Source organism: Salvelinus namaycush, chromosome 23 (assembly GCF_016432855.1).
Source record: "Salvelinus namaycush isolate Seneca chromosome 23, SaNama_1.0, whole genome shotgun sequence".
In the NCBI taxonomy this organism is placed as follows: Eukaryota; Metazoa; Chordata; class Actinopteri; order Salmoniformes; family Salmonidae; genus Salvelinus; species Salvelinus namaycush.
The window spans coordinates 8,048,457-8,074,213 of record NC_052329.1 but is presented as its reverse complement, the minus strand read 5'-3'; the positions used below and the strand labels follow the sequence as shown (position 1 = coordinate 8,074,213).

General features: G+C 43.4%; 2 protein-coding genes across 2 annotated transcripts; both read left to right on the top strand.

Annotated features, from left to right (window-relative positions):
- The first annotated feature begins 1,596 nt into the window (after nucleotides 1-1,596).
- pask (PAS domain containing serine/threonine kinase) lies at nucleotides 1,597-20,080 on the top strand. Its single transcript, XM_038961017.1, has 21 exons — nucleotides 1,597-1,857; nucleotides 2,720-2,937; nucleotides 3,427-3,653; nucleotides 4,155-4,325; nucleotides 4,478-4,615; nucleotides 4,832-4,966; nucleotides 5,047-5,293; nucleotides 5,462-5,643; nucleotides 6,187-6,313; nucleotides 9,490-9,594; nucleotides 9,881-10,055; nucleotides 10,361-10,557; nucleotides 10,668-11,357; nucleotides 11,530-11,690; nucleotides 13,189-13,365; nucleotides 13,649-13,774; nucleotides 13,936-14,070; nucleotides 14,228-14,427; nucleotides 15,115-15,248; nucleotides 18,927-19,076; nucleotides 19,222-20,080. Exons 2-21 carry the CDS (start codon nucleotides 2,733-2,735, stop codon nucleotides 19,377-19,379), a joined length of 3,840 nt encoding a protein of 1,279 aa, XP_038816945.1. The 5' UTR covers nucleotides 1,597-1,857; nucleotides 2,720-2,732; the 3' UTR covers nucleotides 19,380-20,080.
- A 1,153-nt stretch (nucleotides 20,081-21,233) lies between these two features.
- mterf4 (mitochondrial transcription termination factor 4) lies at nucleotides 21,234-25,757 on the top strand. Its single transcript, XM_038961931.1, has 4 exons — nucleotides 21,234-21,268; nucleotides 21,606-22,041; nucleotides 22,423-22,607; nucleotides 25,268-25,757. Exons 1-4 carry the CDS (start codon nucleotides 21,242-21,244, stop codon nucleotides 25,649-25,651), a joined length of 1,032 nt encoding a protein of 343 aa, XP_038817859.1. The 5' UTR covers nucleotides 21,234-21,241; the 3' UTR covers nucleotides 25,652-25,757.

Below are 25,757 nucleotides of genomic sequence, written 5' to 3'. Positions count from 1 at the left end.
CTTTTGTTTTGAGCCGACTTCACCATGGGCTTTGAACGGGGCACCTGGCTCACGACCCGGAGGCAGCCCGGTTACAAAACAAATGCAACCTTCGTCTCCTGAGTACATACCTTCGTCTCCTGAGTACATACCTTCGTCTCCTGAGTACATACCTTCGTCTCCTGAGTATAAACCAAGTAAACTTACCTATAGGTCTACTTGCTCTCTTGAGAACCTTGAGGATCTCGAAATGGAGTTGTCGGCAGTGGTGAACTCTCTGAAGTTGAGCCAGACAAGGATGAAGTGGGTCTACTTGTGGCGAGAGGTGTAGTAGATTAATTGTAGATTAATTTGAACGGTAGGAGTGACATGTTTGGAAAGAGTAGATTCCTGCTTTTTGGCTGACCCATAAGTTGTGTCAAGCTGGGTAAAGGACACACTTGGAATGGTTAAATCTATGAAAGTTTCGAGAAGTGGAATTATTTCGATTTTTGTGCATCCTCCACCCAGAGGAAGCGAGCGCGTTGCGTCACGCGTCTCGGGCCTCAACCTGTACCGTGCTTTGCTTTCCGGAGCAGGGCACCGCTCAAAGGGGTGATCAGTGGGGTAGTGTTGAATGTAGAGGTGAATCGAATGAAAAATAATATTCCTAGTGTTTGTGATGCCCACCATTTGGTGAGATGTAGACCCTGTGACAATGTCGAGAGTGAGAATACCCTGTCTGTCTTGTTGAACTTTTACACAGAGTTTCTACCTGATATGGCCAGGTTAGGTTATATTTGCTATTCTGCGAGGGCCTATGTTCTGAACCCGCTATGGTGCTTTAGGTGCCAAGGATTCAGACATGTTGCAGCGGTGTGTAGAAGGGAGATCCCACGATGTGAGAATTGTGCAGGAGGGCATATGTCAACTGTGGGGGCGCCCATGCAGCTGGGGATCCGAAATGCCCTGTGAGAGAGAGATGTTGAGATAGCCAGAGTCGGGCAAAAAGTGTCCTATGCTGAGGCAGGGAAGAAAGGATAGCCCAAGGGTGAGTGATTCGACTGGGAGCCCCCCAGTGAGTAGGCCTGAAGAGAGAGATCCAAACCAGATGAGTTTTAGTAAGGTTGGATTTCTTGCGTTTATAGCGATGGTGATCAATTGCACTGCACTGATGGAGTGGAAATCACAGAAGATAGATGTGGTAGCAGATAAATATTTAGGTGTGAGAGATTTTTAGTGCAGAATGGCTACAGGAAGTTTTGAAAAAAGGGGTTCCATCCTCCCAGGCCGATGGCTTGGTGTAGGATCGTTTAGGGACAAAGTAGTAGTATGGAGGGGTGGGTTTTTGAGGGTAGTGTATAAGTGCAGGCTTAGATGATGGTGCAATTTAAGATTTTCCCATTCCCCTTTTCCATTTTTGTTGACCAAAATGTGCAATTCGCACTCCGACCTGAGAAAGGCAGCAATATGCAACACAGCGTCTAGTCTGCCGGAAATTCACACGGAGAAGAAGAAAAAACAGCCCTCCCATCGACTCCTCCCATGAGCATCACTTATTGGATAATTGCCCTGAACGACTTTGAATAATAGTTCTTTGATTGGCTGTTCATACCTCGAGTGATTGAAAACCCGCGCTTTACAAACTTTTCCAGACTATCTAAAAAATAACAACACAAAATTGTGTATCTATCCAAGATAATATTTACCATTCAACTACTCACGAAGTCGTCACTAAACTCAATACAGTGGCGAGTGCATTGCGTGTAACTTTAGGAATCGGCGGGTTTTGTGGCAACTCTTCCTTAGCAACCAACTTCAATACAGCAAGGAAAAGTCAACACAGCTGTTAGCGAGCTAGCTTGCTAAAAAGCTCATTTCAGGTTTACAAATAAAAGGGTGAGTTTTGGCCAGGTAAAAGTGAATTGTCTAATTTGGTGTGGAGTTAATTCACACGCTTGCAACACATCTATCATTAATTGCTAAGTTGTAATTATTTCGCCTCTATGGCTTATATTGCCTTGCCTCCCTTTATCTTTCATAATTTGCACACTGTATATAGGCTTTTCTATTGTGTTATTGACCGTACGTTTGTTTATTCCATGTGTAACTCTCTTTGTGTTTGCTTTGCTTTATATTGGCCAGCTCGCAGTTGTAAATGAGAACTTGTTCTCAACTGGCCTACCTGGTTAAAAAAAACGCTAGCTACCCTAGCTAGGTGGTAGTAGTTAACGTTAGCCATCAGTTAGCTTGCTAGCTACCTGTGTATAATGGGAATAGCGAACTCCGGTCCAGGGCGTGACTATCGTCACTATACTTTGGTTACTTACCAGAATAAAGATGTTGCTAGAGTGCTGACGAACATTTCTCAGAATGCGCCGGGTGTCATTCGACGTTCCTCCAAAATACGATATGTTCACTACGCGATACATGTTAATTAAAGTAGCCTAGTGGTTAGTGTTGTGCCAGTAACCGAAAGGTTGCGAGATCGAATCCCCGAGCTGACAAGGTAAAAATCTTTGCTTCTGCCCCTGAACAAGACAGTTAACCCACTGTTCCTAGGCCGTCATTGTAAATAAGAATGTTCTTAACTGACTTGCTTAGTTAAAGGTTAAAATGAATACATCAGAGCTAGTGAAGCCAGTCACTAGAACAACGAAGTAGTGAGAGCGTATGACGACCTGGGCCAGAGCTAGGGTGGGGACAGCAAAGGTTTACTGTACCAGAAACACCATCTGTTACAGCTGCATCCTTTCCATAGACCAAAGCCCACAATGTCGCTGTGGACTGAGTCCCGTTGGACAGAGAATCAAGGCAACCCTCGTGCTAAAGGGGACACAGTTCATGTTGTCAAGGATGATGACTCGGACCTCCTGGAGGATGACTCATTTGACCTAAACAAGTCCTATCCGTGTGTCGGGCGGCCACTGTACAAGGGCCAGGCTCTAGAACGCTGGCGTTTTCCTGGATTCATAGCAGGTGTGTGTCTGGGTGCTTCCTGCAACTGCCTCCTCTACATGGGTGTATTCATTAGTCAGATTCTGTTGGTCTGTTGAAAAACGTTTTGCAACAGAAACCGTTTACTCTAGGAACTAAACCGGGAGGGACCTATGTGAATTTGTCAAATAAACTTGTTTTCATTGCTAAATGTTTTCTGTTTGTAGAACTTTTTGCAACGGAATCTGTCTAATGAATACACCCTCAGGTGTTTCCCTCTAGCTCATACTTGTGGGATAGGAGTTAACATGGGACTGTCAAACACAATGGCCGTGATGTCTGGCAGTGCTTAGGTTTACTTACAGCTGAGATGGTAGTCTCTAGCCAGAACACAATTGAAAGCGCCTGTGGCATCACAACGCAGTGGGAACAGGCTTATACACTATCATTACTAGTTCATGTCAACTCGTTTGTTCTAGCTTGTCATCACAAGACCCTATACTGTACATTGTAACCCTTTCCTTTATCTAGGTGATTCTCAGAACTCCTGTAGCTCTGTGGCTATGAGAGACATTCAGATCCCCAGCCGGCACGGCTCAGGATCACACAGCCAGTCAAACTCGCTGTCCACTGTGTCTGAGTCAGACAGAACCCTGCTCAGCCTGCTGACCTGTGCAGGAGGCTTTGCGCTCTCAGGACCTCCAGCTGTCCACAACCCCAACAAGGCAGTCCTCACTGTAGACTGCAAGAGCACAAAGGTAGGGTCATTATATGACTGCAATTGGGCTATATATCAAATGCTCTCTCACAATGCAAATGGCTTTGAAATCAGATTAAAGGTATATGAACTTGAAACTTAAAGGCTTAGGGCAGTCAAATGTGTTCCTGTATTTTATATATATTTCCACACTGAAGTCAGAATAATACTGTGAAAATGATAATGCCATTGTAGTGTAAGAACTGTTTGAATAGACTGCCTGAAATTTCAGCTGGTTTTGGTGGGATGGCGTTTTGGCCTTCCTGGTGACATCACCAGGTGGTGAATTTGGTTAATAAAACAAGAGTTCTAAACCCATCTGCCAATCACAGCTAGTCTTCAGTTTTCCCTTCCCCACTCAGACCACTGACTGTCCTAGTAAAATTCTTGCTTGAGAAATTTCTCTTTGCTAAGAAGCTATTTATTTATTTTACAATTTATGTTTTTTATGGCTAAAGAGGGATCATTTGCACACGACAATTATTTTTGTTTTTTTTTATAGATATTGGCTGTAAATGTGAAGGCATGCACATTGTTTGAGTGCACCAGCAATGATCTGATTGGACAAAAGCTGTCCTGCTTCCTGAAGAAGACCAATCAGGTCCTGGAAGAAGCTTTAAGTGAGGGGTGTCTTCAGACAGATGGAAATGTAGCAGTGGTGTCTGGGAAAGTGGTAAGAATGATTTTGCAAATAAAGGCTCAATTGTTTTCCTTCCTCGCAGCCCTCTCTTGTCAAATTATTATTCTGTTTTGCTTAAGAGTACAGACAATCTCACATCCTTAGATCACAGCATTGAGGTGACTCCTGTTTTCTTCTCTGTAAAGTTGGATGCAGTGAGCCAGCGTGGTACTGAGGTCCCAGTGTCTGTATGGACCCAGAGACAGTCACAGGAAGGACAGCATTGCCTGGTCATGATGGAGCGTGTGGAGAGAATCTCAGCCCATGTCTCCTTCTCACAGGATGTAAGTTACACACATTCCAATATGTGGTTCAGAGTGGCAGCTGACATCCTGCGACACTCAAGTCATTTCTGGGTCATATTCTGTAAGGGCACACAGCACATGTTCTGCAACATAAAAGTCCAGGTAGTCTCTGTCTGTGGTTCAGTATGGTGCCTAATAAATACAACCACAAGGCCTCTGTAACCTGACTCAATGAGCGATCGCGTTTACTTCCAGGGGAGCATCCTGAGCTGTGACCTGGTCTTTGCCCATCTGCATGGTTACAGGCAGACTGAGGAGCTGACAGGGATGTCTATCAGAGAGATGATCCCCTCACTACACATCCCCCTCCACAGTCGCGCTCTACCCAAGGTCAGTCCACACACACACACACACCTCTGCCCCAAACAGAGCACTGGTTTAACCCTGAGGTAACATCTCCCTTCCCTCAGATGCTGAGGGTCCAGAGGGTGACCAGTCGATGCAGGGGGGGAACCTCCCTCCTCCTCTGTATTAAACTCCAGGGGGCAGTGGTGTGTGGTAAACCCCAGCAGCTGAAGGATGGGGATGGGTTGGGCTGCCCAGAACCCCAAAACACCCCTGGTGGACCTGAGGACCAGCAGGGTTCCCCCGTCTCCTCCCCAGTCTGCAGAGCACCACTGCCAGAACATTGTGAAAATGGAAAGGAACTGTCCTCTGGTAGAACAGTGCTCTTCTCATTCCCGATTCTCTTTGAGGAATGTTACTACAGAATATAATTGTTTGTGTATATAAGTTAGGTAGTTTGTGCATGTAAGAGATTTCTTGCACAAAAAAAGCAGTATTTGGTATCTAAAGATCTTGTCTGTTTGCCATGCCATCTGTCAGGAGTTAAAGAGAACAGCAGCCTCCTCTCCCCTGGTTCGGGGCTGGTGTATTCTGGGACGGTGTGGGTGTTTGCCCCTCTCAGCGGTCTCCTCACCCTCCACCCTGATGGCTCTATCAACAGCATCCACAACCACCTGTCCCTCAGTCTCCTGGGCTTTGGGAATGCGGAGCTACAGGGGAAGGTATTAAAGTAACTCTTCTCTCATACACTCTGGTTCAATTAAATGTATTTAGAAAGCCCTTTTTTTTTACATCAGCAAATGTCAGTGCTATACAGAAACCCAGCCTACCCCCCCCCCCCCTTAAGAGTACGGCCATACCATGGCTAAGGGCTGTTCTGCATGACGCAACTTCAGAGGTGCCTTATTGCTATTATAAATTGGGTACAAATGTATTTGAAACAGTAAAAATATTTTGCCCTACCTGTGGTATACAGTCTGATATACCATTGGCTGTTAGCCAATCAGCCAATGCTTTTCTAATATACACAATATTCATCAGTATCATAATTATGAACTCTGTGGCCTTCATTGTATTTAGTTATTGGCTGATGCAAACGAGACTCATTTTATGGTCCTCTAGATTCAACAAGCTGTAGAGGGTTCTGTAACTTAGCTCTGGTTTCTACTCCAGGGTTGGGGTCAATTCAGAAAGTAAACCACGTTCCAAATCCAAGTTTTCCTCATTGACGTGAATTGTAACTGTCTTTGTCATGTGTCCTTCAGGATGTCACGTTCCTGATTCCTGCCTTCTATGATTGGTTCTGTGGCTTGGAGAATGGTGTCATTACCCTACCCCAACAACCAGGGGGTGAGCTTCTACACACTGGCTCATCACACCCCTCCAACACAGGTGACTCATCTGTAGTTCAGTTTCTCTCCATCGTAGGGCAGTGTTCTTCTCCCTCAGTTCTTGATGGCTGTCGTAGTGTATGCAGGCTTTTGTTCATCCTAGCAATAACACCTGATTCAGCTAGTCAACTATTAATCAAAGACCTTAATTATCCCAATTTTGTACAGATGTGCTATCTTAATTTGACCAGTTTCTCACAGGAAAATGATCCTGCAGCAACAGGAAATGTGAATTATATCCACTTATAATTCATGTACACTTTTGTAGGTGTTGATACATTTATAGTTGATACATTAAGTCTGACAATTAAGTGGAGATTTTTTTACTTTAGAAGCTTTTTAAACATTGAATAAACTATTTGCATTTCCTGCTGTGCAGTGATAGTGCTCAAATTAGGATAGTATGTCTAAGTGCTGGGCTAGCACAAATGTCCCCAGAACCAGGCGTGAGGAACACTCCCTGTTGTCGAGCTGAACACTGTCGTGACAGGGACACGAGGCCTCTGGACCGCAAAGCCAGTTCCTCCATTTTCACTGCATAATCGGACTGATTTGAGACCTGGGACACCAGGTGTGTGCAGTTATCAGGTAGAACAGAAAGCCAGCAGGCTCTAGTCCTTGTAGACCAGGTATTCCCAAACTGGGGTATGCACAATGCTGTCGGGGGTACGCCAAATACAAATGTGATTCATATTTAAAAAATAATAAATCACGTTTTGAAACCGTCCATTTATAGTTTCCAACGGGGCTATACATTTGGGTGAGGTTCTCATCTGAGTAGCCTCATTTCACTGCCAAAAATCAAATTCAACCATCTATTCAGCAAAATAATAACAATGTCAAATACAGGTAGCCTAGCCAAGTAATTAACATCCAATCACATTAACTGTTACCCTCTCGTGAGAATTCTACTAACGGTCCATATGTAGGCGAACGTTGCTGCTGCTCATTCTGTTTGCTCAAATATGTAAATGGTTAAAGTAAGGCCGTGTCTATAGACGCCTACCAGCTCTACTGGTAGTACTGCTACTACCAGCAGTATCGCACCTGTCGACAAGTTGCTCTGCGTCCATGAGCACATCCAATGCTAGCATCAGTAATTCTACATTTGTTGTTAGCCCAGCTAGCATAGACACTGACAGTTGTGAATCTGATGCAGCAGAAGAGCTACGTCCCCCTTACCCGGGAAAGCACCGAACAACAGATAGGGACGTTGGACCATCGAAGAGGTGCAAATATAATGAGAACTACATTGATTTGGTGTTCACTTATATTGGGACTATTGCCTTTCTTCAGCCACAGTGTGTTTATGTGCATAAGTAAAAAAGTACTATCTCACAACTTGCTGAAACCATCACTCTTGCGCATAAATTTAGAAACAAAATATGGCAATTTGAATAATAAGCCAGTTTTTTATTTTATTTTTTGTGTGAGAATTAAGACGACTTGAGTAAAATATGTATAAAAGCAACAGATACCATTAAAAAAGGGAAGGGCCGAAAACTATTCAGACAATGCCTTCATCAAACTGTTTCACGACGCATCAGTGACACGGCAGGAGATGTTTTGAAACAATTACTGCTTCGCATACAAGCCAGTGAATTATGTGTTACAGCTGGATGAGTCAACAGATGTGGCGGGCCTGGCACAGCTCCTGGTATATGTCCGTTACGTTTATGGGGGATCAATTAAGGAAGACATCCTATTCTGGACAACAGGAGAGGATATATAAGTACTGGACAGCTTTATGACATCAAATGGACTTTGGTGGTCAAGACGTGTTGGTATCTGTACTGAAAGCTGTGACAGGGAGACATAGTGGAGTGGTAAAGCTCATGGCAGCAGTTGCTCCCGACCCCACTGGGTACACTGCAGCAACTACCGAGAGGCTCTTGCTGCCATGGGAATGCCTGACAGCTTAAACTACAGTGAAATGGTTAACTTTGTTTAAGCAAGGCCCCTGAGCTCTCGTGTATTTTCTGCAGTATGCAACGATATGGGCAGTGACCATGTAACGCTTTTACAACATACAGAAGTGCGCTGGTTATCAAGGGGCAAAGTATTGACACGTTTTCTTTATTGACCATAATTTTCACTTGTCGGACCGCTTGCATGATGACGAGTTTCTCACACTACTGGCCTATCTGGGTGTTTTTCTCGCCTGAATGATCTGGATCTAGGATTACAGGGACTCTCCGCAACTATATTCAATGTGTGGGATTAAATTGAGGCTATGATTTAAGAATTTAACAAGGACAACACACAGGTCTTTCCATTTATTTATTTTTTGTGTGGAAATGAACTCAACCTTACAGACAATGTCAAATGTGATATAGCAAAGCACTTGAGTGAGTTGGGTGTGCAATTACGCAGGTACTTTCCCAAAATGGATGACACAAACAACTGGATTCGTTATCTGTTTCATGCCCTGCCTCCAGTCCACTTACTGATATCTGAACAAGAGAGCCTCATCAAAATTGCAACAAGCGGTTCTGTGAATTTAATCAGCAGCCACTGCCAGATTTCTGGTTTGGGCGTGCGCTCAGTTTCCTGCTTTGGCAAATCACGCTGTTAAGACACTGATGCCCTTTGCAACCACATACCTATGTGAGAGTGGCTTCTCGGCCCTCACTAGCATGAAAACTACAGGCATAGACTGTGGAAAATGATTTAAGACTGAGACTCTCTCCAATACAACCCAACATTACAGAGTTATGTGCATCCTTTAAAGCACACCCTTCTCATTAACCTGTGAGTTATTCACAATTTTCAACAAATAAAAGTTTTATGTAACATGGCAAAATTATTTATTAGTGTCCTAGTCCTTTAAGAGATCTGTCACTTCCCACGAGCCGGGTTGTGACAATCGCACTCATTCTTAGGTTTAATGAATGTATCATATAGTGTGTGGCAGGCTTACAATGGTGGCAAAAACAACATTTGAGTGTGCTGGAGGGGGTATGTTTGAAGGGGTATGGGACTATAATGTTGGGGAAGAGTTGAAAAGCGCTGCTCTATTGCTTTAGCACCCGCGCAGGAAAAATCCTCTAATCCAATTGGTGCTTTCCACTCCATGAAACAACTCTATTGGATGGCAGCCAGCTATGGGTGTTTGTCAGATTCCTTGTTTTTCCTTCATCTCCAGTAAATGGAGCATTAACTATGTTCCCCTTCCAGACCCCTGTGTATACTCCGGTCATCCTAACCCTGTCCCTGCTGCTAGCACAGTCACTCATCCCATTCCCACATTCCCAATGGGAGGCAAACTTCAACAGGGAAAAGGTTGGCTCTCACTCATCACTAACGTGCATTTCTGAAGTGTTACTAGTGCTTGTGTTACTCATGAAATCCATTTCCTTTCTACATCGTCAGTGTTCTGCCTCTTCGTGCATCATTTAGATGTAATAATCTACCTGGTTTTCATTGCTTTGTTGATTATTCATGTTCACTGGGTTTGTCATCTCAAATCACTTAGTTTTTTCAGAATCCAAGTAATGCAGTCAAGGGAATAACAATCCTGAGTAATTAGATTTGGGGAAGAAACATTTGTTTGTTTCTGGCTGTCTAGACCCCAGCTCTCTGCTAGCTGGTGACATGGCCATGGTGCAAAAGGAAGAACAGGGGAGAAACCTCTCTGCTGGGAAGGGCAGGATCTTCACTGGCTCTAGTACCAGACTGGAGCAGCAGGGCAGCACTCCCTCCACCCTGGACCCTCCGGAGGTTACCTCCACACCCATGATCAGGTAAGTCACCTATGGACAAGTTCAGTCCTGAAATAACCATGTGTGGGGGAGTCCTGTTTTCATATTGGTTTTCATTTCCACATTTACCTCTGACACCTGACTTCCCACTTGAATGAATCAGACATAAACTTAAAGGCAATGATCAAAGTCAGCAGGTGAGAGGCCCTGAGGTAGGCCAGTTGCTAACCTAATGAAGATGTTGTGGATGTACATGAAGTGTTTAATGATAGTGGTTGATATGAGACGGGGCTGAACTGTCAGTGTTTCTGTAGGGGCTAGGTGCCTAACTAAGTTTCTCTTCACAGGGTTGATGACACTGCAGAACTGATGGAAGAAGCTGCCCAGGTGGCCCCGTGTCCCAGCCAGTGTGACAGTGGAGACGACACCCACGACCTGCTACAGTCCTTTGCCCTGGTGGAGAGAGGCGAGGTACTCTGCCTGTCACTCACTCACCCTCCAACCTGTAGCCCAGGAGGGCAACCCCTCAGTGGGGTGGGACCAGGTATGAATTAGCTAACAAATTGTGATTATAAAAAATAAAAGAGTTTGACGTCCAAATTTTCCTCTGAGGATGGACTTTAATGTAGAAGTGTGTTATTTGTATTACTTAAGGCACTCCAACCATGGATGAGCGCAGCCGAGCACGGCCCTGCCGCCCCACCCCATACCATGCCAAAGACCCCCAGCAGCTGTGTGACCTGTCAGCTGTGCAGGACTCCAGCTTCGAGGTGATCTCCCTGGGCAGCCGCTCCTCCTCAGGGTTCTGTGAGAAGTGGGCTGGGTGTCATGGGGGGTCCAGCCCGACGGCGGTCCCCTCCCGGACAGCCCAGGTTGTGGACTCGGCCAGCTGCTACCTGGACCTGGACACCAATGGGGAGCTGGTGACTCGGGCCATGGCCGACCTGAACCTGAGTGGAGTTCTAGAGCTGCCTGGTGTTGGAGGTGATGATGACTTCTCCCATACCTCGGTTGATACCGCCGAGCTCCTGCGTACCCCTTCACCGTACGTGGTCGAGTCCGACCAGGAAGAGGGACCCGGATGTGTGGAGGTCCGGAACAGTCAATTAAAAGCACTGGCGGGGGAGGACGAACGTGACCAGTGGGCTGTGTTCTCTGTTCTCCACAACGTCCAAAGCCAGGACTCTAGACAGATGAATGGAGAGATGCAGTTGATCTCGGATGCCCCTCCCAACACCTCCACCCCTAAGAAGCAGCAGGAGAATGAGTGCTCCAAGACCCCACAGCACATCACAGAGGGGAGCTATGATGGAAGTGTTTACCACAGGGATGGAACAAGAATTGGTTGGTACCTCTTCACAATCTCTCACTTAGCTTTTATCTTTGAGAAGAGCTGAGCTTCCAGGTCTAGAGCAACTCCTTAAGATGGTGTGTAATCAGCTCTGTGGTACTCTATTACAAAGTTGGTTTTAGAACTACGAGGATTAATTATAGCCTCTCCCTTTCTTTCCTCCAGAGGTGCAGTGTGAGATCCGTAGGGCTGAGCTTCAGGGGGCTAGGTGTGTGGTCTGTGTGTGGCTGAGCAGGCCTGGACAGCAGGAGGCCATGTTGCATCATAGTGGCATCTACAGCAACAGAGCTTCACTACAAAACTCATCCTCACTCAGTCTGGGAGAGGTCAGTATACAGTCTGTAAACTCCTGCTTAATCTTGAAAAATCACCTTTTTTCTTAAATTGTTTGGTTGATTTGGACCAGTTGAAAGATCTTTGCTTTCACACGGTCTGGTAAATATGAGTATTCTGCTGCAAACATTGATGTATTCACACTGCTTTACTTCCCCAATTTGTTACAAAGTCAGCTTAAAGTGGATAGAATTTTCTATTTTATCTACACAATACTCTAGTCAAACTGGAATGAAAGTTGTCATATTTGAAATAAGACGCCATCTTGATTAGTTAGTATTGACTCAGGGTGTTGAATACCAAGTTAGACTCCTTTGACAGTGATTACACTCCTTTGACAGTGATTACACTCTTTCTGGGTAAGTCCCACACCTGGATTGTACAATATTTGCACATTCTTTTAAATTCTTCAACCTCTGTCAAGTTGCTGATCATTGCTAGACAGCCATTTTCAAGTCTTGCCATAGATTTTGAATCTGATTGAAGTCAACTTTAACTAGGCCACTCAGGAACATGGTTAACTCGTGTATTTGGCTTTTTTTTTGTCCTGCTGGAAGGAATGTTTGTTGGAAAGCAGACTGAACCAGGGTTTCCTCTTTTCTTTTATCATAAATTCCCTAGTCCTTGCCAGTGACAAGCATACCATAACATGATGCAGCCACCACCATGCTTGCAAATATGAAGTGGTACTCAGATGTTGGATTTTCCCCAACATACCACTGTGTTAGTACATGATGTTAATTCCAGTTTAACTTTAGTGCCTTAGTGCAAACAGGATGCATGTTTTAGAATGTTTTTTTTTTCTTGTACAGGCTTCCTCTTCAGTCAATTAGGTTAGTATTGTGGATTAACTACAATGTTGTTCCACTGCCATTAAACTAACTGTTTTAGTCACCATTGGCCTCATGGTGAAATCCCTAAGCGGTTTCCTTCCTCTCCAGAAACTGAGTTAGGAAGGACACCTGTATCTTTGTAGTGACTGGGTGTATTGATACACCATCCACATTGTAATTAATAACTTCACCATGCTCAAAGGGATATTCAATGTCTGTTTTTAGTTTATTTTGATCCGTATACCATTAGGAGCCCTTTGCCAGGCATCGGAAAACCTCCCTGGTCTTATTGGTTGAATCTGCTTGACTGAGGGACCTTACAGATAATTGTGTGGGGTACAGAGATGAGGTAGTCATTCAAAAATAATCTGAAACACTATTGCACACAGTGAGTCCATGCGACTTGTGATTTGTTCAGGAAATGTATACTCCTGAACTTATTTAGGCTTGCCATAACAACGGGTTTGAATACTTATTGACATTTCGGCTCCATTTGTTTAATTTGTAAAAATTGACTTTTCCACTTTGGTATTGTATGTAGGCCAGTGACACAAACACAATGTAATGTTTAAAATTTGGGCTGTAACACATCAAAATAATGAAAGTCAAGGGGTGTGTTTACTTTATGATGGCACTTTATTTGTATATTTTGACTCAGGCGATCTTGGAGGCCAGCCGTGGCGGTGCCGGTGAGGCGCTGCTCTCCACTTTGGACCTGGACCATTCCCGTGCGTGCGATGGGCAGTTCTCAGAGCTGTACCAGCCGCTCCACGCCGTGGGGAAAGGGGCCTTCGGCTTTGTCTGGCAGGCTTGCAGACGCTCTGACAGAGAGAAGGTGAGACTGACTGGGGACTCGTTACATTTTTACTAGTGAAGGTGAAGACCAACCACTCGCGCACCTTATGAGTACCATAACGTATCTTTATGGAGGGGAGTGTATTTAAATAAATATATAATAATTATACAAAATGTGACTCAAAATAGCTTTGAATTCCAGGTAACTGTATGACGTCAATGTGGGCGCTTCACTGCATCCAAATTCAGTTTTTGGAAAGGTAACTCCTGGATTTGTGTATTCAAATAGTGTTAAAGTGTGATTGTCCCTCCTATGTGTGTAGGTGGTGGTGAAGTTTATCAGGAAGGGAAGGATAGTCAGTGAATGCTGGGTGGATGACCCCGTGCTGGGCCGCGTCAGCCAGGAGGTCGCCATACTCACCCGCCTGACACACCACAACATCGTCAAGGCAACAACTTTTTTTAGTTTGTTTGTTCCATGTTTTTAATGTGGTTCTCAGTGGTAACCCACATCTCCTCCATACAGAATAACACAAACCTTCTACACTAAACAGTTTAGAGGCTCTTTTCCTAACATGTATCTGTTTATTCTCTCATCTGTGTGACTCAGGTCCTGGAGGTGTTTGAGAACGAGGGTTATTTCCAGATGGTGATGGAAAAGCATGGGGAGGGTCTGGACCTGTTTGAGTTCATAGACAAACAGCCCCAGCTGGACGAGCCTCTGGCCAGCTACATCTTCAGACAGGTACGGGACAGGAAGACAGAGGAAGAATGGGTGCTTTGCCTCTTTGCACCTGTGTGTAGAAACGAAACAGAATATGGGCAGAACAATGTGATGGTATTGTGTGAAATGTCACCACTTTCTGTCTCACCATCTCCTTTTCTCCCCCCCCCCCCCCCAGTTGGTGGCAGCGGTTGTGTATCTGAGGAACGAAGGCATCCTCCACAGGGACATCAAGGATGAGAACATCATCATTAACACAGAGTTCCACATCAGACTCATAGACTTTGGCTCTGCTATCCCGCTGGCTCCAGGGAAGCTTTTCTACACCTTCTGTGGCACACTGGAGTACTGCTCCCCAGAGGTGCTGAAGGGCAACCCGTAAGTGCACAGGTTTTTTTTTCTGGATCAAGGGGCTTAGGTGATAGCGTTGCAGGGGAATGACTGGAGTCGTGGCAATGCACGGCTGAATTTAAACAAACTTAGAGGCCCCCATCTTGGCGCTGTAGAAATGTCTGAATTTAAGCCAATTTCCTGCAAATGTACACTATTTTGGAATTTTATTAGGATCACTGTTGCAAAAGCAGCATTATGCCATGGCGCTAACATTTTGATGTTTTAAAGCTAATTTTGTGCAATTCTATGCATTTTGGCATGGCTAATGCTGTGTTTTGCTTAAACATCACACAATCAATACTGCTAAATTCATTGTTTTGGGAATTTAATTCTTCCTGGCTGTTAAGCTTTTCTTTTGCTGACTTATTTTTCCAAGATTTATATTTTACCTAAATGTGTGTTAGTCATTAAGTTTATACAAGGTGTTTTTTGTTCCCCCAAAAATGAAATGCAGAAAAATCCCTATAAACACACAGCCTGTGTTGGCCTTATGAGAAGTGGCAGAGGGGGTAGTATACACAACTGTTAGGACAAAACAGTTTTTGCAACATGATTTTATAAAACTATAAACTAGGAAATGCCAAATGAGAGCAATCCTGTACATGGTGGTCCTTTTTTTTTGTTTACTGTCAGTTCCTTGTTTACTGTGGGTTCCTCTCCTGTGTTGCGTAGCTACAGCGGTCCAGAGCTGGAGTTGTGGTCTCTGGGGGTGCTGCTCTACACATTGCTGTTCGGTGAGAACCCTTTCTGCGACATGGAGGAGACCCTGCAGTCCAAACTCAAGCCCCCCTTTCCTGTCTCTCCAGGTAGGACATCAGTCAGAAACCGGTGTAATTGTGGGTACCAGGTTACCAAGATTTAGATTTCATGCAAACTCCTGGTTCCTGGGATAAATAACTGCTAGAAACATATATATTTTTTTTTTTCTATGAACAGCATGACATGTAATGGAACTGTTAAATTATACTCAACAAAAATATAAATGGAACATGTAAAGTATTTGTTTCATGAGCTAAAATAAAATATCCCAGAAATGTTCCATATGCACAAAAATTGGCAGGCATATGTTACGGACAACGAACACAATTTTATTGATTTAAATTTTAGTGACAAGATCCTGAGGCCCATTGTCGTGCAATTTAACCGCTGCCATCACCGTATGTTTCAGGCCGTGTTTTATCATGCCATGTCGCAAGGATCTGTACACAATTCCAGGAAGCTGAAAAATGTCCCGGTTCTTCCATGGCCTGCATACACACCAGACATGTCACCCGTTGAGCATGTTTAGGATGCTCTGGATCACCGTGTACGACAGCATGTTCCCACCAATATCCAGCGACTGCGCCAGCCATTGAAGAGTGGGAAAACATTCCACAGGCCTCAACGTGTACAAGACGAAGGAGCTAGTCGTGGACTAGAGATAAAGGAAGGCCGAACACGCCCCCATTCACATCGACAGGGCTGTAGTGGAGCGTGTCCACATCACCAACAAACTATCATGGTCCAAAGACAGTCGTGAAGAAGGCACAACACATTTTCCCTCTCTGGAGACTGAAGATTTGGCATGGGTCCTCAGATCGTCAGTTCTTCAGCTGCACCGTCAAGAGCATCCTGACCGGTTGCATCACCGCCTGGTATGGCAACTGCTCAGCATCCGACCGTAAGGAGCTACAGAGGGTAGTGCATTCGGCCCAGTACATCACTGGGAACAAGCTTCCTTCCATCCAGGACCTCTACACTAGGCCGTGTCAGAGAAAGGCCCCAAAAAATAATCAGAATCCAGCCACCCCAGTCATACACTGTTCTCTGCCAACACATGACAAGTGGTACTGGAGCACCAAGTCTAGGACAAAGGCTCCTTAACAACTTCTACCCCCAAGCCATAAGACTGCTGAACAATTAATCAGCCACCTGGACTATTTACATTGGCTCACTGTTTATCTATGCGTAGTCACTTTACCCCTACCTACATGTACAAATTACCTCAACTAACCTGTACCCCCTCACATTGACGCGATACCCCTGTATATAGCCTCGTTATTGTTACTTTTTATTAGTTGAAATATTTAACTCAATTTCTTGAACTGCCTTAAGGGATTGTAAGCATTTCACAGTAAGGTCTATACCTGTTGTAATAGGCGCATGTGACAAATGAAATTTGATCAACTCTGAAGGAGATGTGTCAAATGGTCACACCAGATACTGACTGGTTTTCTGATCCACTTATCTACTTTCTCTTAAAGGTATCTTTGACCAACCGATTCATATCTGTATTCCCGGTCATGTGAATTCCATAGATTAGGGCCTAATGAATTTATTTAAATTGACTTTCCTTATATGAACTAACTCAGTAAAATTGTTAATATTTGCATGTTTATTTTTGTGTGTAAATATCTCGGCAAAAGAAATGTCCTCTTACCCCACTCTTCCACCAAGGCACCTGCAAGTTCCCAGACATTTCTGGGGGAATGGCCCTCACCCTCCGATCCAACAGTTTACAGACGTGCTCAATGGGATTGAGATCCGGGCTCTTCGCTGGCCATGGCAGAACACTGACGTTCCTGTCTTGCAGGAAATCATGCATAGCACTGGTGGCATTGTCAGGATGAGCCTGCAGGAAGGGTACCACATGAGGGAGGAGGATGTCTTCTCTGTAATGCAGTGTTGAGATTGCCTGCAATGATGACAAGCACAGTCCGATGATACTGTGACACACCGCCCCACACCATGACGGACCCTCCACCTCCAAATCGATCCCGCTCCAGGCCTCTAACGCTCATTCCTTTGACGATAAACGTGAATCCGACCATCATCCCCGGTGAGACAAAACCACGACTTGTCAGTGAAGAGCACTTTTTGCCAGTCCTGTCTGGTCCAGCGATGGTGGGTTTGCCCATAGCTGATGTTGCTGGAAAGGAACTGCCTTACAACAGGCCTACAAGCCCTCAGTCCAGCCTCCCAGCCTACTGCGGACAGTCTGAGCACTGATGGAGGATTTGTGCGTTCCTGGTGTAACTCGGGCAGTTGCCATCCTGTACCTGTCGGCAGGTGTGATGTACCAATCCTGTGCAGGTGTTACACGTGGTCTGCCACTGCGAGGACGGACAGCTGATCATCATATCATATCTCCCTGTTGCGCTGTCTTAGGCGTCTCACAGTACAAACATTGCAATTTATTGCACTGGCCACCTTTTTTTCTTTTGGTGTTTTTCAGTCAATAGAAAGGCCTCTAGTGTCCTAACTGACCTTAATTGCCTACCGTCTGTAAGCTGTTAGTGTCTTAACAACCGTTCCACGGGTGCATGTTCATTAATTGTTTATGGTTCATTGAACAAGCATGGGAAACGGTGTTTAAACCCTTTACAATGAAGATTTGTGAAGTTATTTGGATTTTTACGATTTCTTTGAAAGACAGGGTACTTGAAAGACGGGATGCTTTTTAAAAACTATTATTTTTTGCTGAGTTTACACAGCGCATATATAAATCGATATTGTCAGCATGCGCAATCATCAAGTTTTTTATAAATCCGTGTGCGCTCGCTCTCTGCCATCCTCTAGCATCAATTCCATTCAAGTTGCCTCAAATGGCTAATCCTGATCAAGATGGATATACAGCATGTACATATTAACACCTTCCTAATATTGCGTTGCACCCCCCTTTTTGCCCTCAGAACAGCCTTGTATATTTAACGGTCTTACTCTTGCACAATATGCACCTGCTCTGCTCTGGCCTCTCTCCATATAGCTATTGTGGAGTCCCAGGAAAAGCTACTACAATAGCTTAATTGGGACCTTTTTTTATTTGTATTTTGAGCATTTCTGGAGCTGAGGGATTCTGAATGTTAAATGCAGCAGCAAAAAAAACTCTGCCTTTTGAAGCGTGAGAACTAGTGATGGCCAAAAACACGACCATTCAATGATAAGTGAATTATTCAAGCATGTCATTAGAATGAGAACAACTAAACTTTCATTTAACTGAGAAAGGGGTAAAGTAATATGCACATAGCGCAACATGAAAGGTAGGCTGTCAACCTACTAATTGCACATTTTTATAACTTTGTAGGCCACATGTCCTTCACCAGCATCGCTTGTTCTCAACTTCATGGGTTGAACGAGATGTGTAATTCCAGTCAAATAATACAGTCCACACAAGATTACTGGAGCTTGTTTCATTTATTTACCCAAGAGCATACATCTATCGACCTATATTTTTCTGTGTTGGATAACAGCACAAACTTGGTCTCATACATTTTAATGTAGGGCTCATCTACCTCAGGTAGCATCCAGCTTGTTTTCATGCCACTCAAATCCAGACATGTATATGCTGTAATGGTTTTGGCGGGAAATACCGGGATTTTTTTTAATTATATTTTTTAAATTAATAAAATTGACCAGCCTATTTTTCCCTCTTTTTTTTTTTTCCCACAACCCTGCTACTAAACAGTGCTGTGAATGGTGTCTGACCTCTTCCTGTGCTCCCCCAGACCTGCATGCTATGCTGTCAGGAATGCTGCAGCCTGACCCCCAACAGAGAATGACCCTGGAGCAGCTCCTGTTGCAGCCCTGGATTCGCCAGCCCATCTGCCTGGCTGACTACAGCTGGGAGGAAGTGTTCCCCTACTGCAAGAGCCACGGTCAGTGGAGGCGACGAGACCCTCTTCTCTCCATTCTTATCACCCAATAGCTAAACAAACGACAGCCACTTTAGTCTGTAGGGTACAGTGTCCATATTAGCACATCAGATTTTCACCCATAGTCACTTTCCTCTTGTCTTCACAGCTCCCCCACAGTACCACGAGTCTGTTCCTGGGGACTTTCTAGGCCAGGGCTTGTACCCGGACACTAGAGATGATTCTTCACTTCCTTCTGATGATGACGATGAGAGGTCCATTGCCGCCATGACAACTGAGCTCATGAAGTACCTCTCTGATGAATGAGTGAACTTCAGTGGTGCATTTTAATCTTCTGACTTCCTCTCTCCTGGATCTCCTTCCCTTCATATGCACTGATCTGTAAACCTCTGTCCATATTCTCCATCCTATGGGAAGGAGACAAGGGGTGGGAGAACCATTTTAGACTCGAGATGCACCCGTCATCGTATATCAGGACCTGGACTGACTGAAGAGACTCTAAATACCAAGTGTGCTTTTACAACAAGAATGAATAAATAAATACATTTTTAGAATGTGGGGTGGGGGGAGATGTAGCCTTAAAGTTATGTATATGAAAACAACCAAAGAGGTACAGCAAAATAATGGGCAGAACATACAACACCTACGGGTGCCTTTATTTGCTGTAATCTATTAGTAGGACTGTGGTATATTGGCTAATGAATGTAGCGTAGCTGCCGAAGCCTTATAATGGGTCATAAACTGAAGACCAGTTTCACTTCAAAATATAAAATGCACTGATGCCTCGAGCAGTGGGTTGACTGATTTAGGTGCCACTACTCGCCAACGGGCCAGATGATTCACTTTTCTTTTATCTGTTGTCTGATTATATTAAACAATTATGTTAAAGAAGTAGTGGTGTTAACTGCTTATTTAATGCTTGTCGTTTGTGCAAATTGTAAGTCTTTCACAGTATTTTAATATTTAATTCACATGCTTTTATCAGTTTGACTGTTTCCCGTTTTAACATTGCAAATAAAATATACAAATATTTAAAGCTAGAATCCTCATTTGCAACAAAAAAAATTGGTGGGTCTTGATATACACCTCCCCTATATTTATCTTGTACTTTAGGTATGAGTCCCTCCATTTTGAAGGTGACATAAGTATTTGGACAAATTCACTTAGCGTATTTAGTTAAAATGATATTATTTGGTCCTATATTCCTAGCACTCAATGACTACATCAAGCTTGTGACAACTTGTTTGATGCATTTGTAGTTTATGTTGTGCCCTTTAGAAATTAATGGTAAAAATATTGTCATTTTGGAGTTAGTTTTATTGTGAGTAAGTATTTCTGAACACTTGTTCGTTTAATGTCGACTCTAGGATGATCATGAATGAATTGTGATAAAGTTAGCTGCCTGAAGAGCATGCCCCCAAAACATGCTAACTTCTCACCATTACAGGGCAGGTTAGCCTTTTTGGGGGTATGATATTTGTCTAACTTTCTCGCTCATGATTTTCTGGAGTCATGGTAGCATCCACATTTTAATGTAACTGTATTCAGAAACACTTTAAAATAAGTGACCCCAAAATGACTACATTACTTAATATTCATTTCTATTGGGTGCAACATAATCTGAAACGCAACCAAAACAAACTGCAAATGCATCCAACAAACTTGCTGTCATTTTGTGTTAGGAATCTGGGACCGAATACTAAATGTAATACACTAAGTGAATTTGTCCAAATACTTGTTACCTTCAAATGGGGGGGACTAGATACATAAATGCTTTCATTCCTAAACAGTAAAACATGTATGAAGATACCCTCATGACATTCTGTACTGTCACCTCATATAAAACATTTGATCTCAAATCCAAAATGCTATTGAGTATAGAGTGGAATTAAATGCTTTAGCTTCACTGTCAGAATAAATGCAATGTTTAGCCTCAACATGGTTAACTATACTTTTGACATGGCTGGTCAGCATCCATAAGCTCTGAATTTGAGTGTGGTTAAGGATTCTAGCTTTAACTACTTTTTTCATAATATCAACTATAAATGCACTTATTATACAGTGAAACTTGAAAAGAGGAGGCAGAACCAATGTTGATTTTTATGGACGGAACAGTCTCTTATGCTAGTGCACAAGTCTAGGGGGAGATATTTTGCAGACGAACAAACATGAGCGTTCAAGCAACCGGACGTCTGGTAAGCTGGCATCTACTTTTTACTATTTCTAGAGATTTTGTGCTGATACAATGTAAATGTTAATTATGATGAATTAATGGAGGTCTATATTTTTAACCATAGTAACACTTTCACAGTTTGATAACGGTTTTGAGCAGCTATACTACATAGCTAGTTAGCTTGATAGCTAGCATGCTTGATAGTTAGCTAGGTCAAGTAATGTATTTTGACACCACAGGTTTGAATGCCTGACCTGATAGTCCTTGTCTGAACAGTATGTTACAAAGTGAACCACCGAGCTACCATTCTTTTAATTTCCAGCTACACATCTGCTACTTTACCATGTTATTTTCCGCAGGTTCTGCAATGGACCCTGAGAAATGCAACCTGCCCTGTCCTGAACCTAAGAACCATCCTTAGGAGTGACGATGTACGACAACGAGGTTTCATGACATGCAGACTCCTCTGTTCCACCCACAACCAGACTAGCACCCTGCATCAACATACTGACCTGTCACAGCTCCAACTGCAGCCGGGCAGGGAGCTATCCATACGGGCTCTACTTGACATGGGCTTCACAGACACGCAGGCAGATCAACTCTTAGAGGCAGCAACCAAGGGTCGAGGAGGGCAGAGTGAATATGCCTGTTCCACACTCATGGCTCTGTTCGTCCTGGGCCTCAACCCATCTAGTGTGCTGAAAGTCCTGGAGAAGTGTCCAGAGTTGTTTTACGTAAAGGGCACTCAGCTGCAGCAACGTATGGACAACCTGAGGAGACTAGGGCTGCTTGAAGGTGAGAGGATGAACCTGTGTTAGTGCTCTATTCTCACAGGTTGTGCAGTGTCATGTATCATTTGATGGTCAGAGCCTGTGAATTATACTATGCATAACTGACGTAAGTGATTGTTATTAAATATATATGTATGTGTGTTTTTTGGTATATCTACAATATTCACAAAGGTATTGTATAGTGGAAACTTCTGAGGGGAGGACGGCTCATAACAATAGCTGGAATGGTATCAAACCAATGTTTTGGATTCCATTCACTCCATTCCAGCCATTATTATGAGTCTTCCTCCCCTCAGCAGCCTCCACTGCATTGGATGTATATGTGCATAACATCTTCCACCCATTTCCCATGGATGCTCTGTAACCCCTGTTTGTCTCTTTCCAGGAAGTCTGCAGCGGGTGGTGAGCCACTACCCCCAGATCCTGACCCTGCCTCTGAGGAGGGTGAGCACGGTGGCCAGGTTCCTCAGGGAGAAGTGTGCCTTCACCGTCCAGCAGGCCACTGACATCATCAGAGACTCTCCAGCCGTGGTGCAGGACGACCTGGGACAGCTGGAGTACAAGTTCCAGGTCAGAGGTCACACTCAATGGGAGTTATATGGAGATTCTCAATCTAATATCCTTGATGAACTGCGTTCCTCTCACCCCGTTCTCAAAACCCATTGGATGAGGTCAGAGCAGAGAGACTCACTCATCCAATGGGGTTTGAGAAGATGAGGAGAGAGGACGCAGGTATATATGGATGTGGTTGATACCAAAATATTGGGCCGGGGCAATACCATTATCGCAATACTCGTTAGTATCGTGGCAAAGAAACAAAACACGAAGCACATTTAACTGCTTTAGGAAAATAGCCCTGATGTTGGAAACAAACATTATGTTGTCATCCAGAGTCACATATATTTCTTTTCCAGGCTACAGCACACAGTATTTTACATACAGCAGTGTTGTGACGTGGCTGTCGTTAATGGATGACGGTTATTTTATGAAATCAATTAACTATGTTGAATTATTACGTGATTAAATGATTCATGTAACAATTAACTCATTAGCAATCTTGGGGCACCATGGAAAAAGGTTTTTTAATGAGTTACCGTTTCCCGTATTAACTCAAGAATATATGATAACATATCATTATCATATTAGTCATTCATGAAATATTATTACCTCATAACAGTCTCATTCTGAACGTCGTTGACTTCAAATTTGCACGAACCCTAGTCTAAATGATGATTCAGCGATACACAAATTGGCTTCATTATTTATTTACTAAATAATCACACAGAATTACATAAACACACAAGAAAGATAATACGTTGATTACTAACATAATGCAATGAAAAGTCCCTAGTGGACTAACCCGATATGACGGCTTGTTACACAATGAAAGGGGTGGGGAAAGAAAGAGCGGGAGGAGAGACCAAGGAATTCAACTATCGTACATACAGTTGAATAATACGCTCATGGGAATGTGAATATTTACGCCAAGATGTCTGTCTGTCGTCTCTGTTGAAACCACTCGATCCGTCTGTGACGAATAGTTTGACAAAGTCTCTGGTTGTGTAAGTCTCTGGTTGTCCACCAGAGGTCACAATGTCCTCAGTTGTAGTAGTAGGCTTTCTTTGTTCTGGAAGTGTTTGTTAGAATGGATATATCAGACGTTCCAATGGTCGTTTGATAAGATCTTCCTCATGTCTTTGGCCAAAGTTCTAGACTACTTTACATGCAGATCTGCAGGCAGTGTCTTAGTCTAGTCTTCTTCACTCGTCGAGTTACAGAGAGGTCTTGTAGTTTTAGACCATTTGTCACGTATTCAGCTCGCACTGCACGTATACTGGTCTAGCAGTTTTAATCCATTTTACACGCCAGTAGCATACCGACAATGTACTGGTCTAGTAGTTTTAAACCATTTTACACGCCAGTAGCAACCCGGCAATGTACTGGTGTAATGCAAATTTCATTAGGAGTCCTTTTATGCACCGCCTTGGAGGGCGGTTCCATCACGTTGCCACAATGTCTGTGCTCACGCGGGCGTGGTTATGACTGGGCAAAAGTTTCTTAGGAAAAACAATTAACTCTTTTAGAAGGCTTAAATCATATTTCATCTTCTCACAAATAGTTTCATATTTAATCATATAAGTTCCAAAACATTTAGATGTAAATCTGATAACTGGGTCGTATACATTTGTAGAGTTACTGTTGTTTAGTTATACCGTCCTTAATGATATCACAAAACAACAACTGATTTGACATGATTGTTGTTTGGAGCCCCACCAACCATTTCCCACATAATTTACGTTAGAAATATTGTTTCCAACCTTTTGATGTTAAAGTATTGCAAGGTCTCTCTGTTGTAACACCCAGACATTCCATTCTTCATACTGCAAAGGGCCCGATAGAGAAAGTTTACAACCAGCCCAGCATGTTTTTAGAGTTTGGCTTCGTGTTTTCATTTTTGCAGTGGTGTAAAGTACTTAAATAAAAATATTTTAAGGTACTATGTAAGTAGTTTTTTGGGGAATCTGTACTTTACTATTTATATTTTTGACAACTTTTACTTCACTACATTCCAAAATAAAATTATGTACTTTTTACTCCATACATTTTCCCTGACACCCAAAAGTACTTTTACATTTTGAATACTTACCAGGACAGGAAAATGGCCTAATTCACACACTTATCAACAGAAAATCCCTGGTCATCCCTACTGCCTCTGATTTGGCAGACTCACTAAGCACATGCTTTGTTTGTAAATTATATTCTTAGTGTTGGAGCGTGCCCCTGGCTATCCGTAAATAAAATTTAAAAAACAAGATAATGACGCTGTAAGAAATGTACAATTATTTATACTTTTACTTTTGATACTTAAGTATATTTTAGCAATTACATTTACTTTTGATACTTTTATACTTTTACTCAAGTAGTATTTTACTGGGTGACTTTCACTTTTACTTGAGTCATTTTCTATTAAGGTTTCTATACTTTTACTCAAGTATGACAATTGGGTACCTTTTACACCACTGCATTTTTGCCATGGAAAAATACGATTCTCAATGCAAAATTCCCTATTGGGACAGTAAAGAATTGAATGCAACATCAGCAAGAAAACTACAAATGCCTTATGCTGATCACTAAGCATATGTTTTTTACTATGTTGGTCCTTTATGTTGAACATTTCACACTAGTTTTCTTTGTGTTCTTACACCTTTTTCCCCCATCCCTCTCGGCAGTACGCTTACTTCCGCATGGGGGTCAAGCAGGCGGAGATGGTGAAGTCCAAGGTGTTCCGTGTCACCCTGGAGGAAGTACGCTGCAGACACAGTTTCCTGGAGCGCAGGGGGCTGTACCAGACACCAGACAAGAAGGGCCAGACTCTCATAGTCAACCCCAAACTCAAAGACATCCTAGCCGTCACCGAGGAAACTTACCTCGCTGACATCGCCATGGCAACACAGGAGGAGTTTAAGGTGTTTCAGAAGCTGATGGCGAGAGAATGGCAGGAGGAGGATGATGAGCAGGAGAGGGACATGGGAGCTGACAGTGATGATGATGACGAGGAAGACGAAGATGAGGAAGATATGAAAATTGGCTATAGGCAGAGGAGAAAGAAATGAGGCTAAAGACTGGGAGGAACCGGTGATATCTGAAATAGAATGGATATTTAAAATGATCTAGCTGTTTATCACTTGAAAAAAATGAAATAAAGTATTTCCATTTTGA